The sequence below is a fragment of the Phacochoerus africanus genome, chromosome 6 (genome assembly GCF_016906955.1).
Source record: "Phacochoerus africanus isolate WHEZ1 chromosome 6, ROS_Pafr_v1, whole genome shotgun sequence".
Lineage (NCBI taxonomy): Eukaryota > Metazoa > Chordata > Mammalia > Artiodactyla > Suidae > Phacochoerus > Phacochoerus africanus.
This window is the reverse complement of record NC_062549.1, coordinates 79516633-79540625: the sequence shown is the minus strand read 5'-3', so window position 1 is coordinate 79540625 and position 23993 is coordinate 79516633. Positions and strand designations below refer to the sequence as shown.

General features: G+C 49.3%; 1 protein-coding gene and 1 pseudogene across 1 annotated transcript; one reads left to right on the top strand and one right to left on the bottom strand.

The window, feature by feature from the left end:
- The first annotated feature begins 157 nt into the window (after positions 1 to 157).
- Positions 158 to 258, top strand: LOC125130213 (uncharacterized; annotated as a pseudogene).
- Positions 259 to 7423: 7165 nt separating this feature from the next.
- Positions 7424 to 11018, bottom strand: SNAI2 (snail family transcriptional repressor 2). The gene is made up of 3 exons (XM_047783942.1): positions 10837 to 11018; positions 9571 to 10116; positions 7424 to 8652 (listed from the first exon to the last, which is right to left on the bottom strand). Exons 1-3 carry the CDS (start codon positions 10913 to 10915, stop codon positions 8471 to 8473), a joined length of 807 nt encoding a protein of 268 aa, XP_047639898.1. The 5' UTR covers positions 10916 to 11018; the 3' UTR covers positions 7424 to 8470.
- Between the last annotated feature and the right edge of the window lie 12975 nt (positions 11019 to 23993).

Here is a 23993-nt window from a genome sequence, read left to right as displayed (position 1 = left end):
TCCTCGCTGGGACCACAGGACCAGAAGGCCCGGGTGGCAACATAGCTGCAGCCATCAGGTCTTTAAAAAATTGTATCACAGATGCTAGTGTTGCAGCAGCAATTTCTGTAGGAGAAATGAAAACGCAGTCCCTTCCTTGTTTAAGATTTGAAATTGCGTGTTCGCTTTGGCAGCACTTATACTAAAGTTGGAACCCAGAGATTAGCATGGCCCCTGCACAAGGATGACATGCAAATTTGGGATATGTTCCATATTTTTTTTTAAAAAAAATTGAAATTGAGAAAAGAGAGTGGCTGCCTTTAAAATCGATCAGGACACCTCCCTGGAAAATTACCTGGGCTGTTTCATGTTGGCAGGAACAGAGGACGAAGCTGGCATTCCCTGAAGAGGCTCTGACGCCCGGGTCCAGCCAGCACCCTGGCAGCAGCTCTGTTCTGGAGTCCTCAAGATTTTCCTAAATTGTAAAAATCTAAAAGTTTCGTTTTAGAATCATCTTTTCTTCTAATTCTTTTTTATTGCCTTTTTATTGCCTCAGGAAAGCAGTAAGACAAAAGATCCTTTTACATCTTTGATTTAAAACACAGAATCCAAGAGGGGCCTGTCTGGCTGGGTTCGCAGAGGGAACTCTGTGGTGAGCAGTGTTCATCCTGCCTGTAAAAGCCCAGTTACGGCAAACAAGTTCATTCATTCCTTGCTTGTAAACTCGAGAAAGGGAATTAAAATCCTAATGTATGAGAAAAAAAAAGTGCCCAATTGAATCTTAGGAAGAAATCTGTGCAGCCATGGAAGCTGTTGTTTCTTCTCTTGAACGGTGTAAAGCAGCCTTTGCTGAGCAGGGAAGCCTCTCCCCCCACCCCTCCCCCCACACCCCTGTATTTGACAGCCTATCTTTTCAGTTAATTTCAAAGTCTTTGAAAGCCATTGTGTTGTAAACTAGTTTGTGAAAGGAGTTTATAAAGGCTTTGGAATCATTCAAAAATAAGTGTGTGCTGTTGTCTTTCCAGCTTTGTCCTTTGGCCTCTGGAATTCTTCTTCTTGCCCAGTGCCCAGTGCCCAGTGCCCGGGGGGACTGCTGGGCACATGGCGGGTGCAGTGAGGGTTCTGCCCTTGCCAGTTCAGCCGCCATGAACTGGGGAAGCTGGGCCTCTGCCGCCACCTGCCCCTGGAGCCCCCCAATCCTCCCCGATTGGTCCCCACCTCACCTGGAGCTGGGGAGACAGGTGCATTATGGGCCCTCCCCCAACCTTCCACTTTTCGCTCTGGGGCTGGGACCCAGCAACTCGGGCTCCCGCCAACCTCCAGCTGCCCTGATGCTCCTTCACCTCTGAGAGCCGCTGAAGCAGCCTGTGCCCCCTCACCTCCGGCCCTGGAGTTTCCCTCCCCCTCCCATGTCATCCCTGAGGCAGAGACAGGGGCTGGCACTCTATGTCTGTCATCTGTCTTCTGGACACGCAGGGGCTGCAAGGGCCTCCAGCCTGCCCTGGGCTGAGGCAGATCAGATGTGATCCTCACCCCAGCTGCAGGAGAGAGGGAGGGGGCCAGGAGTCAGTGGGCTGGGGTGTGTGTGGGGGATGAGGGTGTGTTTCAGGCCTCTACTCAGTACAAAGAACTTGTGATTATGACCAGGGCTCAGACACAAACCTCCAAGCACACAGGGGACAAGCACAACCAGGACCAGGGCAGAAACATGCAGTCCTGCGGGCAAGCAGTCACCTAGGTGCCCTCAGTGCTTCCTGGCCCCGGGATCAGTATGCAGCACCCCATGCTGCCATCGGGGTGGACCCCCCAGGGACCATGCAGGGCGTGGCCACCGGGCCCAAGCAATCCTGGGCCTACTGGACCTGCTCCAGGGCCACGTTGAGAAGGACACCGATGCCAGGCCCACCGATGCACAGTGACACCCCCAAACCTGGTACTGTTTCTTACCTATGTCTTTAGGTAGTTCCTGCTGAGTTTGCCCCATTATAATCCAAACCTTCACTTAGACTCTACAGGCTCAGGATGTGGTGAGCTCCATCTTATTTTATTTCTGCTTTTTAGGGCCGCACCCATGGCATATGGAGGTTCCCAGGCTAGGGGTCAAATGGGAGCTGCAGCTGCCAGCCTACACCACAGCCACAGCAATGCCAGATCTGAGCCACATCTGTGACCTACATCCTGCAACTGCCGGATCCTTAACCCACTGAGCGAGGCCAGGGATCGAACCCGCATCCTCATGGATACTAGTCAGGTTGGTTAACCACTGGGCCACAAAGGGAATGCCTTCCATTTTATTTTATTTTGACAAATATTGTTTTAAAATAAGTTCACTCTATCAAGTAAAAGAGCACAAGGTGATCAGTACATCATCAATAATGTGAAATCTCTTAACCAAATGGTACTTAGTTTTAGTTTTAGAAACAGGGAGTCCTTCACTGTACTTACAGCTCACCCTCGAACAACGTGGGCAGGGGTGCCCGACCCAGCCGTTGAAATGCTGGGTATGACTTTGCAGGTGGCCCTCCCTATCTATGGACTCAGCCACCCTGAGGTGTGCAGTCCTGCAGGACGAGTTTGCTGAAAAAAATCCGCAAATGGACCCACGCAGCTCAAACCTGTGTTGTTTAAGGGTCAACTGATTATTATATATTACTTGTTCAACGATACACTTATGAAGTAAAATCATCCTCAATTTAATTACCTATCATCCTTTTATTACATTTCAGATAAGTTTTGGCTGTATTATGAAAGAAAAACTTTAAAAGAGAAATTACTTGTCATCAATTCAGAGGAAATAATTCTCTCCTACGAATGCCTATTTTTATATAAGTAATATACAATTAAATTAAAATGACGTAGTAAAAGTAACCTGGGAACTAGAGAAAAAAATACATCAACTGATTTCCACTTGGCAGAACATCAAATATTTTTAAAAGATACAAAGCAGGAAAAGCCTGCCAGCTGCCCCCAGGTGGCCACCGAGCCTCTCTAGAGAAGGCCAGGGAGCCAGGCTGGACAGCCACTCTGCACTGACCGTCAAGGTCGGCCTGGTCAGTGTGGTTGGTGTTCTCCCTTTGAGGTGAAGTCACTTTTAGAAGCTTCTCTGCAGAGAGCAAGGCACAGCCTGTGGGTGTCAGGGACACTGGGCCCACAGGTGTGTGAAGGCTGGCGAGGCAGAGCCACAGTGGGAGGGGACATTGGCACATCAGCCGCACACCTCAGCTTGCTCCCGCCACGTGCGCAGACCCAGACCGGAGAGGGCAGGGGTGGGGAGGACAGCTGATCCGAGTGGGTGGGGAGACAGGGAGGCTCAGCATGGGGGCACCCAGTCGGGGGTTGGAAGGTGGGGTGGAGGGGGGACAGAGAGGATCCAGTGCAGGGGGAGCTTGGGGTGTTGGAAGGGAATGCAAGAGCCTGTCTCTGCTCTCAGCTCCAGGGGGCAGGTGGGCGGAAGCTGAGCCTGGGGGCAGCTGGAGTCCTTGTGTGAGGTTCAAGGACCCAAAGCACACAGGCTGCCCGGAAACCCACTAGAAATACAGACTCCCAGGCCCAGGACCCCACACTGAGTCGTGGGCAAGACCAGCGTGCAGGGAGGTTTGCCAGGGTCTTGGGGCCTGCAGCTCAGCGGGCCTGTGTGGCCTCTTCCACGGTCCTTTCTTCCAAGTCTAAGCACAGGTGGACACAAAGCAGGAGAGCACCAACGGTCAATGCATCTACCCGTTCTGGGTCTGTGTCTGAAGGCAGAAGCTGGAACTCCTATGACACAGAATGACGTTGTTCACTGTCTTTGTTAAAAGAATGTCTTCTGCCCCCCCCCCCCCCGGCCCCCGGTGCCCCCGTCTCCCCTCCCACTCCCACACCCAGCGCTGCTACCTGCTAACTGTGCAGTGGGGGAGATCCTTCCAGGATGGGGTCGGTTCCTGTCCAAAACACGCCCTGGAGAGGGTCACCCTCCTCCTCCACCGTCCCAGCCGCCGCCGACTGTGCTGCTGGTGCCACTGCTAATCACTCATTGCCTCAGCCTGGCTGGTGATGGCTCATTGTCTCTGCCTGGCCCAGCGCCCGGTACAGGAAGGGTTGCCATGCTCGCCTCCACCAGGAATGATTACTTCCTGGAGGCGGGGCGCTTTCCACAGAGCCCTGCCCCCCTCGCGCCCACGCGTGCACCGCTGGACGCCAACGGGACTTTTCCCTCCACGTGGTCCTTCCCAGGTGAGGGAGATACTCCTGCTGTCCCGCTGCCTCTGGGGAGAGTTCAGAAATGACGGAAAAGCCATGGCATGGGGAATCCTTCCCATGATGACAGAACACTCATCCTTAAGTTAATTTTGCTCAGAATGTCTCCCTCATCCGAACTGGGGCAACTCCTTGGATGCAGGTCTTCACCAGAGAAACCCTTAGGCGGTTCAAAGAATTGCTTCGTGACACCAGAGCATCCACCTCCTAGTGCTGAAAGAAATGACTGTTTGGCTTGGAAGACGTTTTCGTCTGGGAAGATAAAAGCGGGTGAGCAGCGTGGATGTGCCAGAGCAGCAGCGGCTTCAGAAGATGAAGTGTTAATGGAGGAGGATGGAAACCAGCTGCTTCCCGGCTCCAGCGAGAGGAAGCAGCTCGTGGCCCCAGGAGGGCGGGGGCCTCAGGGACAGCGGGTCCTGCCGGGGCGGCCCTGGAGGAAGTGAGGCCAGCAGGGCTTCTACAGGGAGTTGGGAAATGCCTCTGGAGCTCGTTATGCGTTATTGTGTAATTCCTGAACCGTGATGGTTCCCAAATACAGCCTGAGGATTCAGCCTGGGCACGTGACCTTGTGTTCCCAGGCAGTCCCTGCCGCTGCCTGCGACGTGGGAGTCACCCTGCCCGCCTGGCTCTGCGGCCCTTCCTTCCCACGAGCAGCGGAAGAAGCAGGGCCTGGGGAGCCGGAAGAATCTGGGTTTGGATTTCAGTTTTGCAGTACATAGCCTTTGCAAACAGGGCTCTGTTTTCCAAACTCTGGAGTTCGGAGTCTTTAACCATAGAAGACCAGCTGCACAGAGAAATCATGGCCATTGGAGGGGAGCCGGGTGAGGAACATCCAGCACAGGAGCAGGTGGAGCTCAGCTCTGAGGACATTATGACGTGCAAGTCCTGTCAGTGCAGGGAACTGGTCCGTCCTTATTGTAACTTGAGGGGCTAGTCCTTGTTCACACCTTCAGAAACTGAGGCACTGCCCCGAGGGGTTAAGTCGCACACAGATGTAAAGCCCACAGTATGAACATATATATGGAATTCAAAGCTGGTGCCCCTCCTACTGTATCACCCTGTTCATAGTACAGTAAACAAGGATGCTGAGAATGCTTATTAGAGCATGTACCTATCATTAAAACCATAGTTTCCAAAGCACAGGGTCTCAGAATGTCTACCAGAGCTGGTCCACATGCACTCTATCTGCCCTTTATTCACTGTTTTGAGCCTCCCACCTGTTGGGAGAGGCTCTCGTCCCTGAATTAGGAGACACTCTAGTCAACTGGTTTGGGTCATCTCTCAAAACTTATGAGGCCCCTGTGCAATGAAGGGACTATGTTGAATTTGTTTCAGATCTGCAAGCTATTTTTCACCAATTTCTATTCGCTCATCTTTTTTTTTTTTTTTTTTTCATTTAACAAACCGTGTGCTGCTGTCTGTGTTCCAGACGATGTGCTGGCTGCTGGGAATTTACGCTTTAAAATGCTCTTCTAGTGAAAAAAGAGGTATCCCAAAAAACTGCCACGTGGTGAGATAAGTGCCATGTTGTACATGATGTAAAACCCTCAGAAAGAGCAAATTTGGAAAAGTATTCAAACTTCGTGACATCTGAGCCAGGGCTTAGGTAGCATAGGACACACAGTGAAAGACCTTATAACGATACTAAAAATTCTAAAAAATGACTCCCCTGTGTTTATAGTCAATCTTGGTATCTGATGTACCCAAGTCAAGCTCATGGGACCTTAATGAAAGTAAAATATTTAAATCATGAATAAAGTGAGCAGGGTGAGGACCAAGCAGAAATAGTTTGCAACAATATTACCACCCATTCTTCACTAAGAAACAAATGAAGAAGCTTCTCCTTTTAGGAAATTATCTGCTTGTGTTTTGGACATGGACACCAAGGGCCTGCTGATGTATAGGTGAGGAAAGGGTAGAAGTGGTTCCCGGGAGGGCCAAGCAGACCCACTCACCTGCACCCCTTGGATCATTTCTGCACCTTACCTGGACCGCCAACTTCCAGGCATTGTCTATGCACCACATACGCTAACTAGAGCAGTGTCTTTTCATAACTTCAGAATGCCCCAAACCAGCCACTGGCCATTTCTTTTTCATTCATAAATTGCTCTCCAGATTATGTTGCCTTTGAGATATACGTCCTGAGATGTGAAAAATTAAATGTCGAACAGTCAGTTGAAGGGTTTGTTTTTAGTCGCACGCACAGCCCTTTTATATGCTGGCTAGAATTTCACTGTCACACGCAGTGGAATGTGTGTGAACACTAAGGAAATTGTATTGGTTTTGCTCAGAGCCTGTCACTAATAATATCTTGGAGATGCTAGTTCTGGCTTTTATTTGTATCATGAGGTCATTAGAAAGAAAAATAATTCTGGAAATTGTGAGCAAACCAGAGACATGTGGTTAATGGTAGTGGGAACCCTGCTCCTAATGGGTTTGGGGTCTGGACTAAATACACAGCTTGGTAATTGTCATGGCTGCTATGACGGTTGGCTGGTGTCTTTACGTGTGAGGTCTACACCGAAGTTGGTAAGCGTGTGCTTGTATGTGGGCTGGCTGGTCCTGCCCTGTTATACATTGAGTTTGGGTCGGGGCCTCTTTAAAATACCAGAGGTGAACCCTAACCTTGGCTCTGCACCCACCAGACTGCCGATTCTCTCATCCCACTAGACTGTGGGATTTTCTTGGCCTGGGTGAATTTTCCAACTTGCGTGATTTATAAACAATCCATTTTTCCGGATCTTTTCCTGCAGATTTTCTACTTTCCCTCTAATAGGCCATTCAATGATATTTTCTATAAAAACCTTAAGCTGTTCCAGTGGCTTATGTGAAAAGCACTCATGACAGGTGACTGTAATTTGCTTTCATAAAGCCAACATAATCAAATCATCATAAAGAAAAAGTTTTGAAAAGTATTCTTGACTGTTAATAACATGAGTATTTTTGGCACTCAGAAAGTATGATTTTTGTGAAACAGATATGCAAACAAATAATCACTATGATGTCTTTCTGACTGTAACAGTATTATCTTAAGAGTAAAGAACAATACTCAATGTCTATTATAATCTAACACTTAAAGAATGACACTTGAGAGCCATTATAAACACTATTCACTTTCTCTCCTATTAACAAAAGAAACAAGCCTTTAGACAGTAGTTTAGCACTAATCACGAAGTAAGTAAGGTCTCTGAAAATAGTATACAAACAATAGATTTTAAATCAAAAATGTTTATTGTAAAAAAGAACCTTGAAAATTGTTTTTTTAAAAAAGAAACATTAATGTCACAAATCTTCAGGTTGTTTATAGCATTTGCTATAGACAACATCTCACTTTCATACAAAACTCATTCAATCATATAAAAATAAACACAAATTTACATTGACCCATCAACTATACAATTAATTAAAAAGGGTGCTAGAAGGATTGCATCTGCTGTATGGATTTAAAATAGTTTACATTGTAGAGTTTCTAAAAATCCTTTGTTGCACTTATTCCCATCTTTAGGTGATTTTAGAAAATCATTAGAAATTCTTTTAAAAAGTAAGCCATGGAGCATGCACCGGGAATGTTCAAAGCTAGTCATTCTCCTCTCCCTCAAGGCACATATTGCTTATCGGCAAAAAAAAAAAAAAAAAAAAAAAGAAGAAGAAGAAGAAGAAGAAAACACTTTTAATACATTCTCCTGTGTTTTTCCTTCTTGTTCTCTCCCCCCACCCCCGTCTCGCTCTTAAAAATACAGTTTAAAGTATTATAGGTCATCAAAATTGGCTTTAGCTCAATGATGGTGAGTAGACCTCAGACAAGGAATAAAGTGAACATGGTTACTTTATAAGGCACCTGAGATAGAGTCTGGCGGGTCCCCCTCCTGGAGGAAATTCTATTACAAATCTGTTTTAAGGCAATACTGTTCTTTTCAGGTGAAATGATTTGGCAGCAATGTAAATCTTTGCATTCTTCCTTAGTAAGAAAAGACGCAGTGTGCTTTTTGTTTCATCTTTGAGGAGAAAGATTATCTTTTATCCTCTCAATCTAGCTGTCAGTAAATATGTAGTAATTTTAAACTTCACATGGAAAGGATTAACTTTAAATACATTGATTCCGTACTCTTGAGCTGTGTGTGTGTGTGTGTGTGTCTATACATATTATTTGGTCGGTAAGCGCAAGAGAAAATGCCTTTGGACTTTTACTTGTCATTTGGCGGCGGCAGCGGAGTGAAGAAATGCCTTCTGCTCGAGTAAACATTGGTGGTGTCACTCAGTGTGCCACACAGCAGCCAGATTCCTCGTGTTTGTGCAGAAGAGACATTCTGGAGAAGGTTTTGGAGCAGTTTTTGCACTGGTACTTCTTGACATCCGAGTGTGTCTGCAGATGAGCTCTCAGATTTGACCTGTCTGCAAAGGCCCTGCTGCAGTGAGGGCAAGAGAAGGGCTTCTCCCCTGGGGGGCGAGGGGGGCGGGAGAGAAAGACAGTCAGTGTTTTCAGAGGAAACAAAAAGCCAGATAACATTTATGAGCAACAACCACCTTCTGCCTCAAGAATGAGAAACAGCAGAACTTGACTGAAATCCCCCTTGATTGATACTTAGTTGAATGTCCGGCCTTTTAAGATAAACTTGAATGGTGCATTATAAAATCAAATTAAAAATACAAGTATTATTCCTGCTGCCAGCCATGCAGAAATGATTCCTGAGGCTCTAGGACTTCACTTGCTAAAGCTTTCTGCTCTAGCAGGTGCAGCTGACAGAGAACTCCTCCCCACATTTCCCAACATTTCCCCTTTTCCCTCCTTCAGTGTATCATGACTAAGGCTGGATAAATGCCTCGATCCTGGCTGGGTGATGTTGTGCTAGGGATAGAAAATTCAGCAGCAAAAACAAAACACAAGCAAATAACGGAAAGCAGATTCGGCCCTAACAACCCACCTTGCTGAGGGTGGCAGACATGCCAGCAAGAATGAAACGAACAAAAAAACAACAGCAAATCGCTTCATTGATTTGTCTCTCGGCTTGACTGACTGAGAGAGCAATGTAGTTATTTGCTGTCTAGTGGTATTAGCCATTTCACAGAACACACATTCAAGTACATCCTTCCTGGTTTTCTACTGATCTTTGAGACCAAACCTTCTGAATCTGCTTTCCAAAGTCTACCTGCTGTTTGTGGTCTCTGGAGCCAGAGCTGAGGCCGTTAGCCAGCAAAGGAGCCCTTTGTGCTCTGTCGACTTTTGAGTCGTCAGGAAGTGGCTATAAATGACCATCCATCATTAAAAGCACTGTGTCACCACTTAAGGCAAATCCGACAGTCAGCCCAGGGCTTCCTCCTGTCGGCTGGTGACGGCCTGCCTGCCTTCCCTCTTACCAGTGTGCGTTCTGATGTGTCCTTGAAGCAGCCAGGGTCTGGAGAAGGCCTTGCCGCAGATCTTGCAAACACAAGGTAGGGTGTGGGTCCGAATGTGCATCTTCAGGGCGCCCAGGCTCACGTACTCCTTGTCGCAGTACTTACAGCTGAAGGACTTCCTAGACTGGGCGTCACAGTGCAGCTGCTTGTGCTTGCCCAGCCCTGAGAAGGTCGAATAGGTTTTACTGCATAAATTGCACTGAAACTTCTCGGCTTCGATGGCGTGGGGGTCGGAAAGCTTGGACTGGAGTCTTTCCTCTTCGTCGCTAACGGGACTTTCGGAGCCGCTGTGGTCCTTGGATGAGGTGTCGGATGGAGGAGGGGGGCTCACACGCCCCAAGGGTGGGGGGTATCCGGACAGGGGGGAGAGGCCGTTGGGCAGCGGGGCGTGGAACGGAGCCGCGCTGGTCCACACCGCAATGGGGCTGTAGGCTCGAGAGCTGAGGATCTCCGGTTGTGGAATGACAGGCATGGGGTAACTCTCATAGAGGTACGGGGAAACGATCACTGGGGAAGACAGGAGGGAAGGAAGAGTGAGGCGGAGAGAAACCTGTGAAAACCCACCACGAAGCTGCTTGGCAACGCAAACGGACGAGAGGACGCGCGCAGGAGGAACTCGCAGGCGTTGGTAGGACATTTCTTCCCACCCTTGCTGCTCGCGCGGTCACTGTACTTAGGGCGCACACGGAGCGTCGCGGGGCTGCAGCGGCTCGGCGGTCAGCGAGCGCAGCCCAGCCCCGCCCAGCCAGGGCCTCCGCGGTCCCCAGCGAGGGGAAAGCCTATCCACTACCTCGAAAGCTGCAGAGAAGTTCCCTTCCATTTTACGCGTGGGCTATTTGCAGGGTTTATGACTGTGAGTACAAAGACAGGCGTAAATCCAGCTGCTTTCTAAAGGAAAGGAGCCTTATGACATGAAAAAAAAAAAAAAAGCAGTAATTCAACATTTACGCGTGGCCTTACTCATCCTCCGCGTACTCATTATGCAAGTATGCACACGCTTCAGAAAGTGACGTTGCAAGAGCCGAATGGAGTTTTCCTGGCCAGTGAAAAGTTTGAATTAAAACTTAGCCCAGATGATCAAAGGAACGGCCGCTCTTTCAGGAGGGACGCTGTTTAGAGGAAAACAGCTCCGCCTCTAACTTTTGTAGCAGAAATTGAGCTGCAGCTCACACTGCTATTTACCTCTTGATAGACAGACTGAGTTGCAATATAGAGCCCCCCTTTTACCTGTGTGTGTGTCCAGCTCGCTGTAGTTGGGCTTCTTGGAGGCGTTGAAATGCTTCTTGACCAGGAAGGAGCGCGGCATCCTGCCGGCTGCGCGGGGCGCCGGGCGCGGGGCGCGGGGCGCGCAGTCCTACAGCATCGCGGCCCCGGCAGGTGCGCGCGCGGCGCCGCCAGGTCGCAGGCTCTTCGCGGACTGAGCCCGCGGTGGCGGGGAGGCCTTTTTTTCCTGCCTTTTGCAAGAAGGGTCCAATCACAGCCGAGAGGTTCGGATTTCAGCTCCTCCCTCTGGGACAGCTGTGAACAGAGGAAGAATCTGTTGTCAGACTAAATTATTTTGGTTCAAAATGGGCTGTTCTCCGGCTTTCAGTGGAGAGGAAAAAAGTGCTTAAGTATTTTCAAGAAGAGGTAATTTTCCTTCTTCAGCTCGTCGGCCCTTCGCGCTCTCGGCGAGCTGGATCCGGCTGAACCTGGCCTGGCTTCCAGCTGTGGGCTCTGGCGCTTGCTGGGAAAGGCAGGGGGCCCGCGGGTCTCAGGCCAGCCTCTGGGCTTTGGAGAGGTTCTGCTCGCTCAGGGACGGAACAGTTCACTCCCGGCTTTTGACAAGAAAGGTAGCGGCAAAGACAAAGCCCCAGTGAGTGAGGGGCGGGCCCGCAGGGGACTCCCCGCGGCTAGCGAACCACCCGCCTTTCGCTGGGGACGCGCTTCGAGTCCAGGAGGCCCGGGGCAGAGCCAGAGGCGGCGCCTGGGGAAATGAAGCAGGCGTGTCACCACATTAGCCGTGAGGCTTGAAAGAAGCGCTTTGTAGCCCCCGAAAGACCGGCTGCCTGTGAGACCGGGCACCGTACGGATGAAAGCGAAGGACGGGTTAATGTCCTTTGGAACGGGAAGGGTTCCCCACAAAGGCATTTGTATCTTTTCAGGCATCGCCATGTAATTTTATGGAAAAAAAGTGTGAAAGGGGCTTGAGAGACAATTATTTCAAAAATGTATATGCTTTTAGACCGTGCTGTTTTCTTGGGCATAACGTCGTCAAAATTCATGTGTTTCTGCCCCTCCCCTGCATTGTGTTTTTAAAGAAAGGGTGCCATCCTGAGCACTGCTTGGTTAAACTTTTAAGCTAGTCTAGCAATCAGCAAAAATACTTTGGTTGTGTGTATGGTATTTAATCTAAAAATACCCTAATGTGGCTCATTTGAAAAGTGAAATTATATCCATATTTACAAGCACCTCCGTCCCTTCTAGATTATTCTCCCTACCTTTGGCTTAAAGACTAAGGAAAGAACACATTTGCAATCAGACCACGCTACCCTTGATTGGAACAGGTGCTGGGAGGAAAAAGGTGAAAAATAACAGTGTGAAGTCAAGACTTGTAAGAGGAAGGTGCATGTCAGGCTGCATAACTTCTTAATCTTGGGGGGAGGCCGGAGTGTGCAGGGGAGGGCGGGGCTCAGGCTGCCTGAGCTAATATCAGAGATCCCCTTACTAGTTCAAACACCAGGGAAAGGAATTTAGAGGAATCTTCATGTTAAAAGGAAAATATGAATATGCATCAGATCCCCCACACACCGGAGGCTGGCTCAGAGCAAGCTCCCTCCGATCAGATCAGATCGGCCCTGGTTTGGGGGGCAGGAGCTCTTCTCCCCCCACTCGGCTTCCTGAAAAAGAGTTTGCATCTTGCCCAGAGCTCCTGCTTTTCCCTCCCCGCTCAGCTCCGCGCAGAGTCAGCTCACAGCAGGGAGGCCAGAGAGCATCTGATACTTGTTCCTTGGCCACTAACCTACCAAGTGTGTATTCCAACAGCCCACTTAAAAGCTGAACAGAAATGCTCTAGGAAACCCTTGAACGCAGATGACAGAGCCTGTCAGGGGGGTCAGCACACAGACTCCAGTCAGAGTTGGGACATGTTCCCCGCCTACCAGGCGGGTGCAGGGTGTCGGAGGCTATCTGGGGCATGTCTTCACATAGGTCTGCCTGCACCCGGAGCCCAGGAGGGCTGCAAGGGGGGTGGGGGTGGGAGGGGGAGGGGGAGTCAGGGCCCAGGTGCTCAGCTGGGAGCTGTGGAGCGTGAGGATGGAGAAGGCCCTCAGGTCCACACCCCAGGGCCTACAGAGGCCCAGTGGGGGGTGAAGGTGCTGCGCCGTCCCCACCCCCCGCCCCCGAGCCAGAGGGGCCATGTGTGGGCATAGCCCTAGATGAAATGTTTTCTGTGAGAAACCAGTCTTGGGTGGACATCTCGGGCCGCCCAGAATAGTGAGGAGATGGCAGGTGCTTGTCCTGAGAGGGAACCGGGGTGCTGGGGTGCAGAGAAAGCCCCCCCAAGGGAGGCCCAGAAGTGGGGGGTCCAGCAGTGAGGGGAAGAAAATCCAGGCTCCCACCCTGACTCCCCCAGGGCCTTGGTCCTGGGAGGAAGCGGGGCCTTCAAAGGATGCCTCCCCATGGTTCCGCCCCCAGGGGTCCCTCACCCCATCTGGGGTCTGAGGGGTCTGACATGTTAGAAGCCCACATGACCTAATTCTCTAATTGTCCTGAACTTTACTAGGAGGGGACCTGATGTGACTTACCCCACAGTCTCTCCTTTCCTGTTTTCTGAGGAAGCTGACAAAGACGATTTGTAGAAATCCTTGTAAATGAAAGGGCTGTGACCTCGTGGGCGGGCCAGCCCCTCCCCACAGGCTCCCGGTGCTGGTGGGGTTTCTCAGGGACCCAGGCTTTTCCATGAAAGACATATTCTTGCGTTGCCAAATGGGGGGGTAAACTAGATTCATGAGGTTGGAAATGCACCCCAGGCTTATTTGCTTTGCAGGGAGAGCTGCGTCCACGTGGAGCCATGGTCTGTGAAGGCAGTGCCATCCCCACTAGAGGAGTGAGTAGACCAGGCAACCTCGGCCTGGGGAGGGTCACCACCCACCCCCCAAGATGCAGTCTTGGAATGTCCCTGGTTTGACTGGAATGTCGCTGGTTTGACCGGGGTATCCGCAGCGTGTTATACTGTGTAACATATAGTGCGTAACACAGCGGCTGTTATATGTAACTTTGAGTCTGAATGAGAGGTGTGAGGTCCCTTGTGGTTGCATTTTCATTCCTAATTCCTAATTGAACTCAGCTTCAGATAAAGTCATTTAACCTCTGGAAGAGAAATAACTGTTTCCCTTGAGTACCAGAATTAGGTTCCGTACTCTTCCCTGCTTTCCTTAGAGGGTCTTTGGGACAAGTCGGTAAAAGTGGGGAAGTAATCAGAGTCAGTGTAGCCTTCTGCTGACACAGACTCCGCTTCACCACAGAAGGGGTCCCTTTCCTGAATGGATGTGGATGAAACTCATGGACGTGACAACACACGGCAATGTGTCTGTCCAGCGAGTTCAGCTGGAGCATGTGCAATCCTGTGTGCCTATGTGTGTACATCACTGCATGTGTGCTTGTGTGCCTGTGTGTACGCATAGCTGCATATGTGCTTGTGTGCCCATGCTTGTGTGCCCGTGAGTGAGAGGGACTTGGTGGAGGAACTGCCAGAGGAAGGCGGTCAGGATGTCCTGGGCTGTGTGCTGGTGCTCTTGCTTCCTGGGGCTCACGGGGCTGCTCTGGCCAGGCTCAGGCCGCGGGTTCTGCGTGTGGGTCCAGCTCCAGCGCTGTTGGGTCCGTAAGCACCATACCTGGGCACAGGTAACACCACTTGGCACAGAACCTTGCTAAGGTGGGAGCAGTTTTACTGAGGTGTATTGCATGTGAGCCACTTGCACTTGGGGCTGGTTTCGGTTTTGAATCCCCTTCCCTTCTGGGGCTGTCCGGTTACTGCTGTGTCACCCAAAGTAAGAGACGCCTGGTCCTGGTGTGTTCCTCTGTCAGGGGTTGGCCACTGGCTGAGCAGGCCCCGCAGAGGGCGGAGCGGCGGTACAGCAGGTGCGGGGGGACGCCTAGCGGTGGCGGTGGGGAGGTGCCCCGACCTTCCTCAGTCCCTTTTCCGGACTAGGCCGCCCCCTGCTGGAAGGCGGGCGCTTTGTCTGCAAACTGGGGCCTCGATTTGATTTCACCCTGTAAACTACGAGCGTTATTTAAATCTTGACGTTTCAATCTGTTCTTAACTCACCGTGACTTCTCTGTGTTTGCAGACACGCATGTGACATTTGCAAACACGCTGTGTCCGCTGCCAGGCGTGATCAGGTGCTCGTGCTCATCGTCTGTGCCCTGTGAAGACAAGGCAGAGGTTTAAGGGCGGGAACAGGGCGTCTACCACCGCCCATGCCCCGAGCTAGATCCCAAGAGCATGCAGCGGGGTGAGGGGTGGGGGACAGGCAGGCCTCGTTCGATAAGGTCTGGCCATGTCACTGGGAGCTCCATGGGTACGAGTCACTTCACTCCCCCAACAGTAGCCCCCCCCTGCAGGGGCAGGTGAGGAAATGGAATCTCCAGGGTCCCGTCACAGGGCTAGTGAGGGGCACAGGGGCGCGAGGCCCCAGTCTGCTTCAGTCCAAACCCTACTCAGCCCTCCTCTCTCTGTAACTGAATTTTCCCTTAAGGGCTGAGTTAGTGGCTTGTGAACCCATTGTGTGGCCTGTCGAAAAGGGCTTTCCCACCTTCCCGCGGCCGGCCCTGCTTGCGCAGTCCCCACTGTCTCCTGTGTCCCTTTTGCCAAGTAACACTGGGTCGCGGTTGCTTGATTCACAGTTGATGCCATGTGCCTCCAGGTGTTGGATGTAACCTCTGGGAGGACATTGGACCAGAGCCCTTGGTGCTGGGCTCAGAGGCTGCCCTGGTCTTTGTCCAAAAATAAGACAGTCACCATCATTAATTCTTAACCTATGAGCATCATGTGGTTTTCAAAACTGGATGTGACTTCATTCTTCAATGGGATTATGCTGGGGAAATAAACCCATCAGTACAGAAGCAATGTGCCCAAAGATGACAGAGGCCTACACCCTGGCTGTTCCCCCCAGGAGGGAGAACTCCCATGAGAAGGACAGCAGGTCCACCCAGTTTTCTCTGTATGGTTGGAAGGCGACTCCCCTTGGTGCTAAGCCTCTGTTGGGTGAGCTTTGGAAATAGCTTGGGTGGTCTCAGGGGTAGAAGACACTCCTGGTGCCACCAAACACGAGGATGAGGGTGTCCCCAGAGATGGTGGCATGTTCCTTCTTCTCTAGTCCCTGCTGTGAAGCACCAACTGGAGCCTGTGCCTTCATGGAAACAGCCATCAGCCACGTGAGCCCAGCTTGTCCTCCTGTGCACGGGAGCCCCTCCTATGGGGACCCTCCAGTACCGACGGGCCTGCTGAGGCTCCTATTCAACAGACGTCCCTCGTTCGTTCTAAGGATGATATTGAGGGCTTATCAGGTTACTTATCAGTCTACACGCAGGAGAAGGCCAGGCACCTCTGCCTGGTGTTTGTGTGGGGGTGTTTGCAGGGCTACTCCCCCACATTGTTCCCGAGACATAAATCAAAGGACACTTGTGCCATCGAAGAAGTTCTGTGGTGGAGGATGAACCCCCATGAACCCCAGGGGAGGCCATACGTGACCCTGTGGTGTGAAAAATCAACATGGCGAAGCCCCAGGTTTAAGCATCAGTGCTTAGAGGGTGGGGGGCCCCGCGAGGAGGCTGTGGGGATACAGGGCACGGAACCCTTCCTTGGAGGAGCCCGCCGACCAGGTGGCCAGGCAGGAGCGCCTCTCACAGCCGTGGGATGTCGCAGGTACCATAGAGATACTGCCCAGGTGACCACAGAATCAGTCTGGAAGCTGGTCCTGTATGCTGTGTATTTTCCTTTGAGGATTTTGCTGTCTTTTTTTTTTTTTTTTTTTTTAATACTTGGAATAGAAATGTTGGCTATTTCCATAAGGAACAAATCAATGGATTGCGAAGTAAACTGAAAATAGTCATCTGGAAATGGCAGGAAACGTTATGCTCATCAGCATCTTTATCATTTTCCTCTAAGGACACTTAAATTGTACATTTTCAAGATATTTCACCAGACACAACTATAAGCAGCTCAGGTGGAGGAGCCACCCAGGTGGAGCATCAGCAGGATTGTTGGTGCATTTTGGTGAGGAAAGCCCTACTTTGCGACCAGGGAAGGACAATTAGATTTGAGTCATTATAACTCCTTTGGTTTGCACGGGCTTACATTTTCCTAGCTGTGTCAGCCTGGGAATGAGAAGGGGCTTGACTAGAAGCCCTTGCACAGTGGTTCTCCTGCTTCGTCCCACCCACAGTGTAGATGGGCTTCCCTCGGGGACCCCGACTCCTGTCTGGAGTCCTCCAGGTGCCCCGTGACTTCTCTGTCTTGGTGGTGGTTCATGCCCCCTGCAGCCATTGAGGCTGTTCCCATGCAGGTGGTGGAAGCCATTGTAAAACTCCTCCAACCCTTGGCTCCCCTCCTGTCCAAATCAGGCGTGTCTTATTAGACTGTCACCTCTACTGGCTTTGGCCCCTATGGCTGGGACCGTCACCTGGTTCTGAGCTCGTCTCTGCGCTCAGGACTGGGGATAGACCCAGGGTTGAGCCATGAGGTCGTGGGGGACAAGCACCTGACAGATGCCCTGCTCAGCACTCAAGGCCTTTCCTCTGCAAGTCCTTTCCTCCACGCTCTGAACCCCTGCCTTTGGATTCACACCTTTGCTTCCCTGGAGGCTTCTGGTCTTTTATGCAAACGCACACCTAAGGCCAGCTCTCCCCCGAGCAGGCACCTCCCCATGGCTGACTGCCAGGAGGAGCAGAGCCCAGGATCCTGAGTCCCCCATGTATGCATTCAAGTAAGGAAATGAAGAAACGAATCATTAAAGGAAAACCAATTGACACTAAATTATTCACCTGAAATCATATATAGCACTCACTCCTTCCCTCCTCATTTTCCCCCCTCCCTTCCTCCCTCCCTCCCTTCCCTCCTTCCCTCCCTCCCTCCCTCCCCTCCTTCCTTCCCTCTCTCCTTCCATTCCTTTCCTTCCTTCTTTCTTTGTATGGATTATATAAGTATATTCATGTATATATACATACACATATATTCTTTTTTTCAAGAAACACTTATTGAGTGCCTACCTTTAGGCAAGACTCACACCAGCTGTATTTATGAATCTTATTTAGCTTCGTCACCACTGTCTAGGACAGGTCTCATTTATTATTTCACAGCTGATGACCTTGAGACCCACACTTCATACACACTACACTTGTTCTAAGTCTACCAATTTTTAAACTGGCTATTAGCAGAACAACCCTTTATTGACCTCCAGGTATTTGGAAATCAGACAATAACAGCCCTTATGCAGACTGGGGTAATTGTGTTTGGTTAAGGGTATAATAAAGAATAACATGACCTAGCCTGAGTGCCCATTAAATTATGCAGTTTTAGAGTTCAATAATGACTGCAGACTTTGAAGTGCAATCGGTCTGGATTTGAATAATAACTGGTGTGACTTACTAACTGGGTGACCTCAGGCTAATTATTTAATTCTCATTTACTTTTTCGTAAAGTGGGAGTATTGATGATTAACTGGCAGAGCTGGAAGGACTTGAGCTGAAGCACGTAAACCCAGCACATACAGCAGCAATGAACAGCACTCTCCTCTATTCAGCGCGTGCTGTGCGATCAGTACGGAGCAAAGCGATTTCTTGGATTTTATTCTGTTGAATCCTCTCCTAATCCCTTTAGCTCAGTCCTGATAAAGTTGCCATTTTGCACATGGGTTGCCTGAATTAAGAGCCCATAGGTCCTGTAGACAGACTCGAATCCAGTCAGTCTGAGCAGGGGTGCTGTGTTCTGGACCTGCCTGCAGAGGAGGGCACTAAGAGTAGCTGTTATTGTTAGAGGTTGCACAACACCCGCCCGTGACATCACTTTCTGCTATGAAGGCATTTTTAAAAGGAACAGTGCTGGCCATGAAAAAAATCCAGCCACAGCAGTTTTGTCTTAGAAATGCGATTGTTGACACTTGGTGCCATGACTCGAGAGTGACCCTAGTTTACCTCTTGTTTTGTGGGGAAGCCTCTGAGCACAGGTTGGGGTAGAAGCAAGGCTCGGGCTTTTTCTAAAAAAGGTCCTGCCTCCAGTCTTTCTGCTGAAGTTCTCAGGTTGGTGTTTTTATTACTGCACAAGAGGGCAGTGGCTCTGAGCCAACGTAAGCTCTGGAGACCGCTGTCACTTCCCAGCCAAAAGGCAACAGTACAGTAGGTCCTTGTTACGACATGACTCATCCATAGACTTGGATGTATTGCTGGTCAAGCTAAGTCTTCCAAACATAACAGGGACACCTGCCAAAGTCTCAAATAAGATGGTCAGTCTATGATATAAGTATTAGTCTAGTTCTTGAGACTGGAGTTATACAAGATGAGGTGTTACAGCTTTGAATGCATTGCTGGAATAGACCGATTACACCATGATGGTTTAAAACATATTGAAGAGAAAATGACTGGGATAAATAGGGTGAGGTGGGGGACAGATTTAATTTCCCCATCACCCTTACCTTCAAGGATGATACCCTGGAATTTGTACCTTTTACACCAGGAGGTATATGGGACTTTAGAAAACTTGACTACTATATAGGGCGTTACTTATTCAACAATTATTGATTAAATGTCCAACACACACCTGGTACTAGGAGCCCGGAAACAGCACATAGAACAGACAGAGCCCGGCTCTCATGGGGCTTATGGTTTAGAGGGGGGAATGGTATTCCTTGCTCCTCAAACTTGAGCTCTGGCTGAGGGCAGTTGGAATGGATGGAGGGTCTCTAACAGGAACTCAGGAGCCAGGATGCTTCTGTGATGGGGAGATATTTGAACTGAGCCAACACCAGGTAAGTGGTGGGGTGGCGGGGTGGGGGCATGTTCTAGGCAGCAGGGTGATAGGTGGGTGGAGCATCTGGAAGCCAGGGGGGCCCTGTGCTGGGGGGAAGGGACAGAGCCAAGAGCTGCAAATGATGCTGAGGAGGAGAGGCTGAGTCAGGGCCACTGCCCTCAATGGGATGGTCTGTGCTTGAAGGTAAACGCAAGATGTTGGAGGGAATTTTGTGTGTAAATCGGTATGTTGACTTTTCATTAAAATAGCACATGCCTTTATGCTTTCACCTTCCAAGCAGTCTCGGGGATTAAAGTCAAAGGGAGCCCATCCTCCGGACGCCTCCCCGTCCTCGTCTTTGGAAGCATCCACATTCACCGCTTCTCTGTGTTGCTGGAACCGTCTCTCCACAAGGTCGGAAACACTCCTGGATTCGTCCTCAGGAGCAGTGGGCGAGGCCTCCAACCACGGGGCACTGGGGTGGGGAGGGCAGGTCACTCTCCTGCCTCCTTCCTCCACTAATTTTTGATGTTGGATTTTAAATTCTTAATTCTTTTGGCTCTTTTGGTTACACGAGAAACCGACACACATCTTGACGTCTGCAGTTGTAGTGAAAGATGCAAGAGCAGTCAGAACCCACTTGCACGTCCTTCAAGACTGTTTGAGCTGTTGGAGGGTCTTTCCATATCAATTTAGGAAAAACTTTTGTGTCCATCCAAAACACGGCTGGGATTTTAAAGGGAATGACGTTAACCAATAAATTAACTTGGGGAAAACCGACCCCTTGACTATATTGAGATTTCCAACCTGTGAGCATGGTACGTGTTTTATTTTGGTTTCTCTTATTCGTTTGACCCTGAAAACTAATGTAGCTTTATGACATTCTTCTTGCTATTTGTCCAGGTATTTTCCATGATGGTGGTGGCATCAGCGGAGCTCACCTGGATGAGAACACACCGGGCTCTTGTTGCTCAGGTGTCAGTGACTGTCCCTTCCACCTGGTGGATCCTGAGTGGCAGGCAGGGGTCTGGAGAAGTTCTACAGTGAAAACAGGAGATGCTTCAGTGTCTTCGGCTTGGCGGTTGTGGTTTAAGGAAGCTGGGGGTGGGCCGGGGGGCAGCGGGTTCTCATGGACTTGGGGAGCAATTTTGACGTTCTCCAAAAGGCAGGGCTCGGGAGGACAGGGCGGGCAGGCTGGGTGGGGGTCACAATCTGGGGGGATGGTTTGGTTTCCAGGGTTGGTTTTAGAGACCACGGGTCAGCAATCCAAATGCCGGGAGGGGGCATTCCCTGTCCCCACAGTGCCTGGGTCTCCATGTCCTGGCCCCCTCAGGGACAGTTTCCCTTTCCTGTCACCCGCCCAGTGACATCTGAGATGGACACGTGGCCTATTTCCTCCTAGGGACCGAGCAGCTCTCCGGGGTCCCTTCTTGCCCAGGGAAGGCCCGAGACCAAAGGCCCTTTTCTCCTCTGAGGTCAAGTTCTCTGCAGCCAGGATGATGCTTTCTTAGGCTTGTGTAGATGGCGCCCCATCTGATGCCAGTCATTCTGCACGTGTCCATAACCGCACCTGTGGTTTTTTCTGTCTAAATTTGCTGCTTCCCTGCCTCCTGGCCCATCTTCCCTCTCTCAACTTTAACTCGGTTTTGGAAGCTGCGCCCACACCTGGTCCTAGTTCCCTGAGATACTGTGTCCACTTCGGGAGGTTTATTGGTGCCAACATCGGTCATTACTCTCCAACGCCCGAGAGTTCAGAGGGCGGGCGGCCTCTGGGTATTGGTGCGCTCCGTGTAAGGCTCAGCCTGCCTTCTCTGCTGACTCAGATGGGCGTTTCCTTACGGACACTGCCGAGGCATCGGTCAGGAGACACAGCATCCATGGTATCTCATCCATGATACCAAGTTCTCCTCTTGATAATTATTTCACCGTTTTGAAAACACCTTTCCCCTTTGTGGGGGCCCATAGGGCGTGCATATCTTCCCTCTGATCTCCCAGGGTTTTTGAAAAACAATTTTGTTGAAGTATAGTTGACTTGCAACGTTGTATTAGTTTCAGGTGTACAGCAAAGTGCATCAGTCATACAGATAAATATATCCATACTTTTTTCCCATAAAGTTTATTACAAATGATTGAGTAGATTTCCCTGTGCTCTACAGTAGGTTCTCATTAATCATCTATTTTATACAGTTATGTGTGTGTGTTATTCCCACTCTCCCAATTCTCCCCCCACCAAAAGTTTTACCTATGGCAACCACAAGGTTGGTTTTGAAATCTGTGTTTGTTTCTGTTTTATAAATAAGTTATTTTGCATCATTTTATTAGATTCCACATAAAAGGGATATCATATGATATTTGTCTTTCTCTATCTGACTTCACTTAGTATAAAAATCTCTAGGTCCATCCATGTTGCTGCAAATGGTATTATTTTGTTCTTTTTTATGGTTGAGTAATATTCCATTGTGTATATGTACTATATCTTCTTAATCCATTCATCTGTCAATGGACATTTAGGTTGTTTCCAGGTCTTGGCTATTGTAAATAGTGCTGCCATGAATATTGGGGTGCATGTATCTTTTTGAATTATGGTTTTCTCCAGATAGATGCCCGGGAGTGGGATTGCTGGATCACATGGTTACACTTAGTGTTTCTGAGGAAACTCCATACTGTTCTCGACAGTGGTTGCACCAACTGACATTCCCACTACCAGTGTAGGAGGGTTCCCTTTTCTCACACCCTCTCCAGCATTTGTTATTTGTTGACTTTTTAGAGATGGCCATTCTGACCAGTGTGAGGTGGTACCTCATTGCAGGTTTGATTTCTCTAATAGTGACGCTGAGCATCTTCTCATGTGCTTTTGGCATCTGTGTGTCTTCTTTGGAGAAATGGCTATTTAGATATTCTGCCTTTTTTTTTTTTTTTAAATGTTTTTAAGGCCATACCCACGGCACATGGAAGTTCCCAGGCTAGGAGTTGAATCAGAGCTGCAGCTGTCGGCCTACACCACAGCCACAGCAACATGGGATCCAAGCCGCATCTGCAACCTACACCACAGCTCATGGCAAAGCTGGAAGAACCAGCTTCCCAAACTCGGCCCAGGTTATTTGCAGCTTAGCAGTTGAACTGGCGGCAGCGTTAACCAAACTGATCACCCTAGAGGGTCCCTGTTTGCCTTTTAAGCAAATAAGAAACTACCAAGTGGGTTTCAGCCAGAATATGAAATTATTAATATGAAATAATCTGTCCTTCAAAAGGCTGGGTGGGGAACGGTAAAAATTTTTAAATAATTTTTCTTTTACATTTTACTTTATTCTGTTGTTTTGTTATAATCTTTCAATGTATGAAGAAATGCTATATTAACGGATTCCTATATTAAGCAGCCCGGTGATACAATGTTTCTGAATCTATTTTTTTTGTTTATGTTTTGATGTTTTGGTAAAGTTTAAAAAATATCAGGTTTTAAATTCACCAATTACGTTTTTCCTTAAAGCCAATAGTTTTACTGGGACTTCTTAGAAAATAAAAAATGCTGTTGTCTATTATATTTATAAAAGATGAACTGTATTAAGTTTTGTAAAGAATTGACGGCTTTTGAAAAATTTAGGAAATGGAGAAAAATTTGTTAGGTTGCCATTAACCCTATCATAGAGCCTTTGCTAACTTTTTTTGTATTAATTTTCAAACTTCTTTCTATACACATTTTATACCTTGTCGTAATAATAATGTTGAGGTGGAACTGTGCTCTGCTGTGTTATTTAGCAGTTGCATCCTAAGGATTTTCCTGTAAATCATGTTCGGGATCAGAATTATAAATAACTGCATAGCATTGTATCATTAGAGTGGAAGGACCCTAATGTGTTTTCCTATCTGCTCTTTGTGGACATTTTGTTGTTTCCGGATGTTCCCTGTTGCAAATGAGGTTACAGTAAAATACATTTGATGATATAGAAAATAGTTCTGGAAATAAATTAGTAGGCCAAGGGGCATAAACATTTTCCTGGCTCATGATACAAATGTCCCAGTTCCAGACACCACGCGGAAGCAGCCTGTGTCCAGAGAAGGTCATGGGTGAGTTCCTGTGGTCACTGGTTGTGCCCTGGGGCCGTGTTGTGTTGCTGCTGAGGCTTCTTTAGTGCGAGAAAACACGCCTATCACGGTTTAAGTCTGTGTTTACTGATTCACTGAGGTTATCCAAGGCCGTCAGCTGTAGCAAAGTCGGGCTCGAACCGGGGTGTTTGTGACTCAGGGCTTATTTCATTACAAACTGCAGGTATCTCTTCTATGACCATTCCTAGCCTCAGGGGTGAAACTGAAGTAATGAAAGTGGCCAGGCTGTGATTAGATGAGGAGGTAACACGGTGGGGGGTGTGTGTGGGGGGGGTGCTTGAGGAAGGGTCTAGAG

Coding starts and splice junctions, on each gene's coding strand:
- SNAI2 (XM_047783942.1), bottom strand. CDS start 10,915: ATGCCGCGCTCCTTCCTGGTCAAGAAGCATTTCAACGCCTCCAAGAAG. Junction 10,117..10,836: donor CGAGCTGGACACACACACAG/GTAAAAGGGGGG, acceptor TGTCTTCCCCAG/TGATCGTTTCCCCGTACCTC. Junction 8,653..9,570: donor ACACATCAGAACGCACACTG/GTAAGAGGGAAG, acceptor CTCGCCCCCCAG/GGGAGAAGCCCTTCTCTTGC.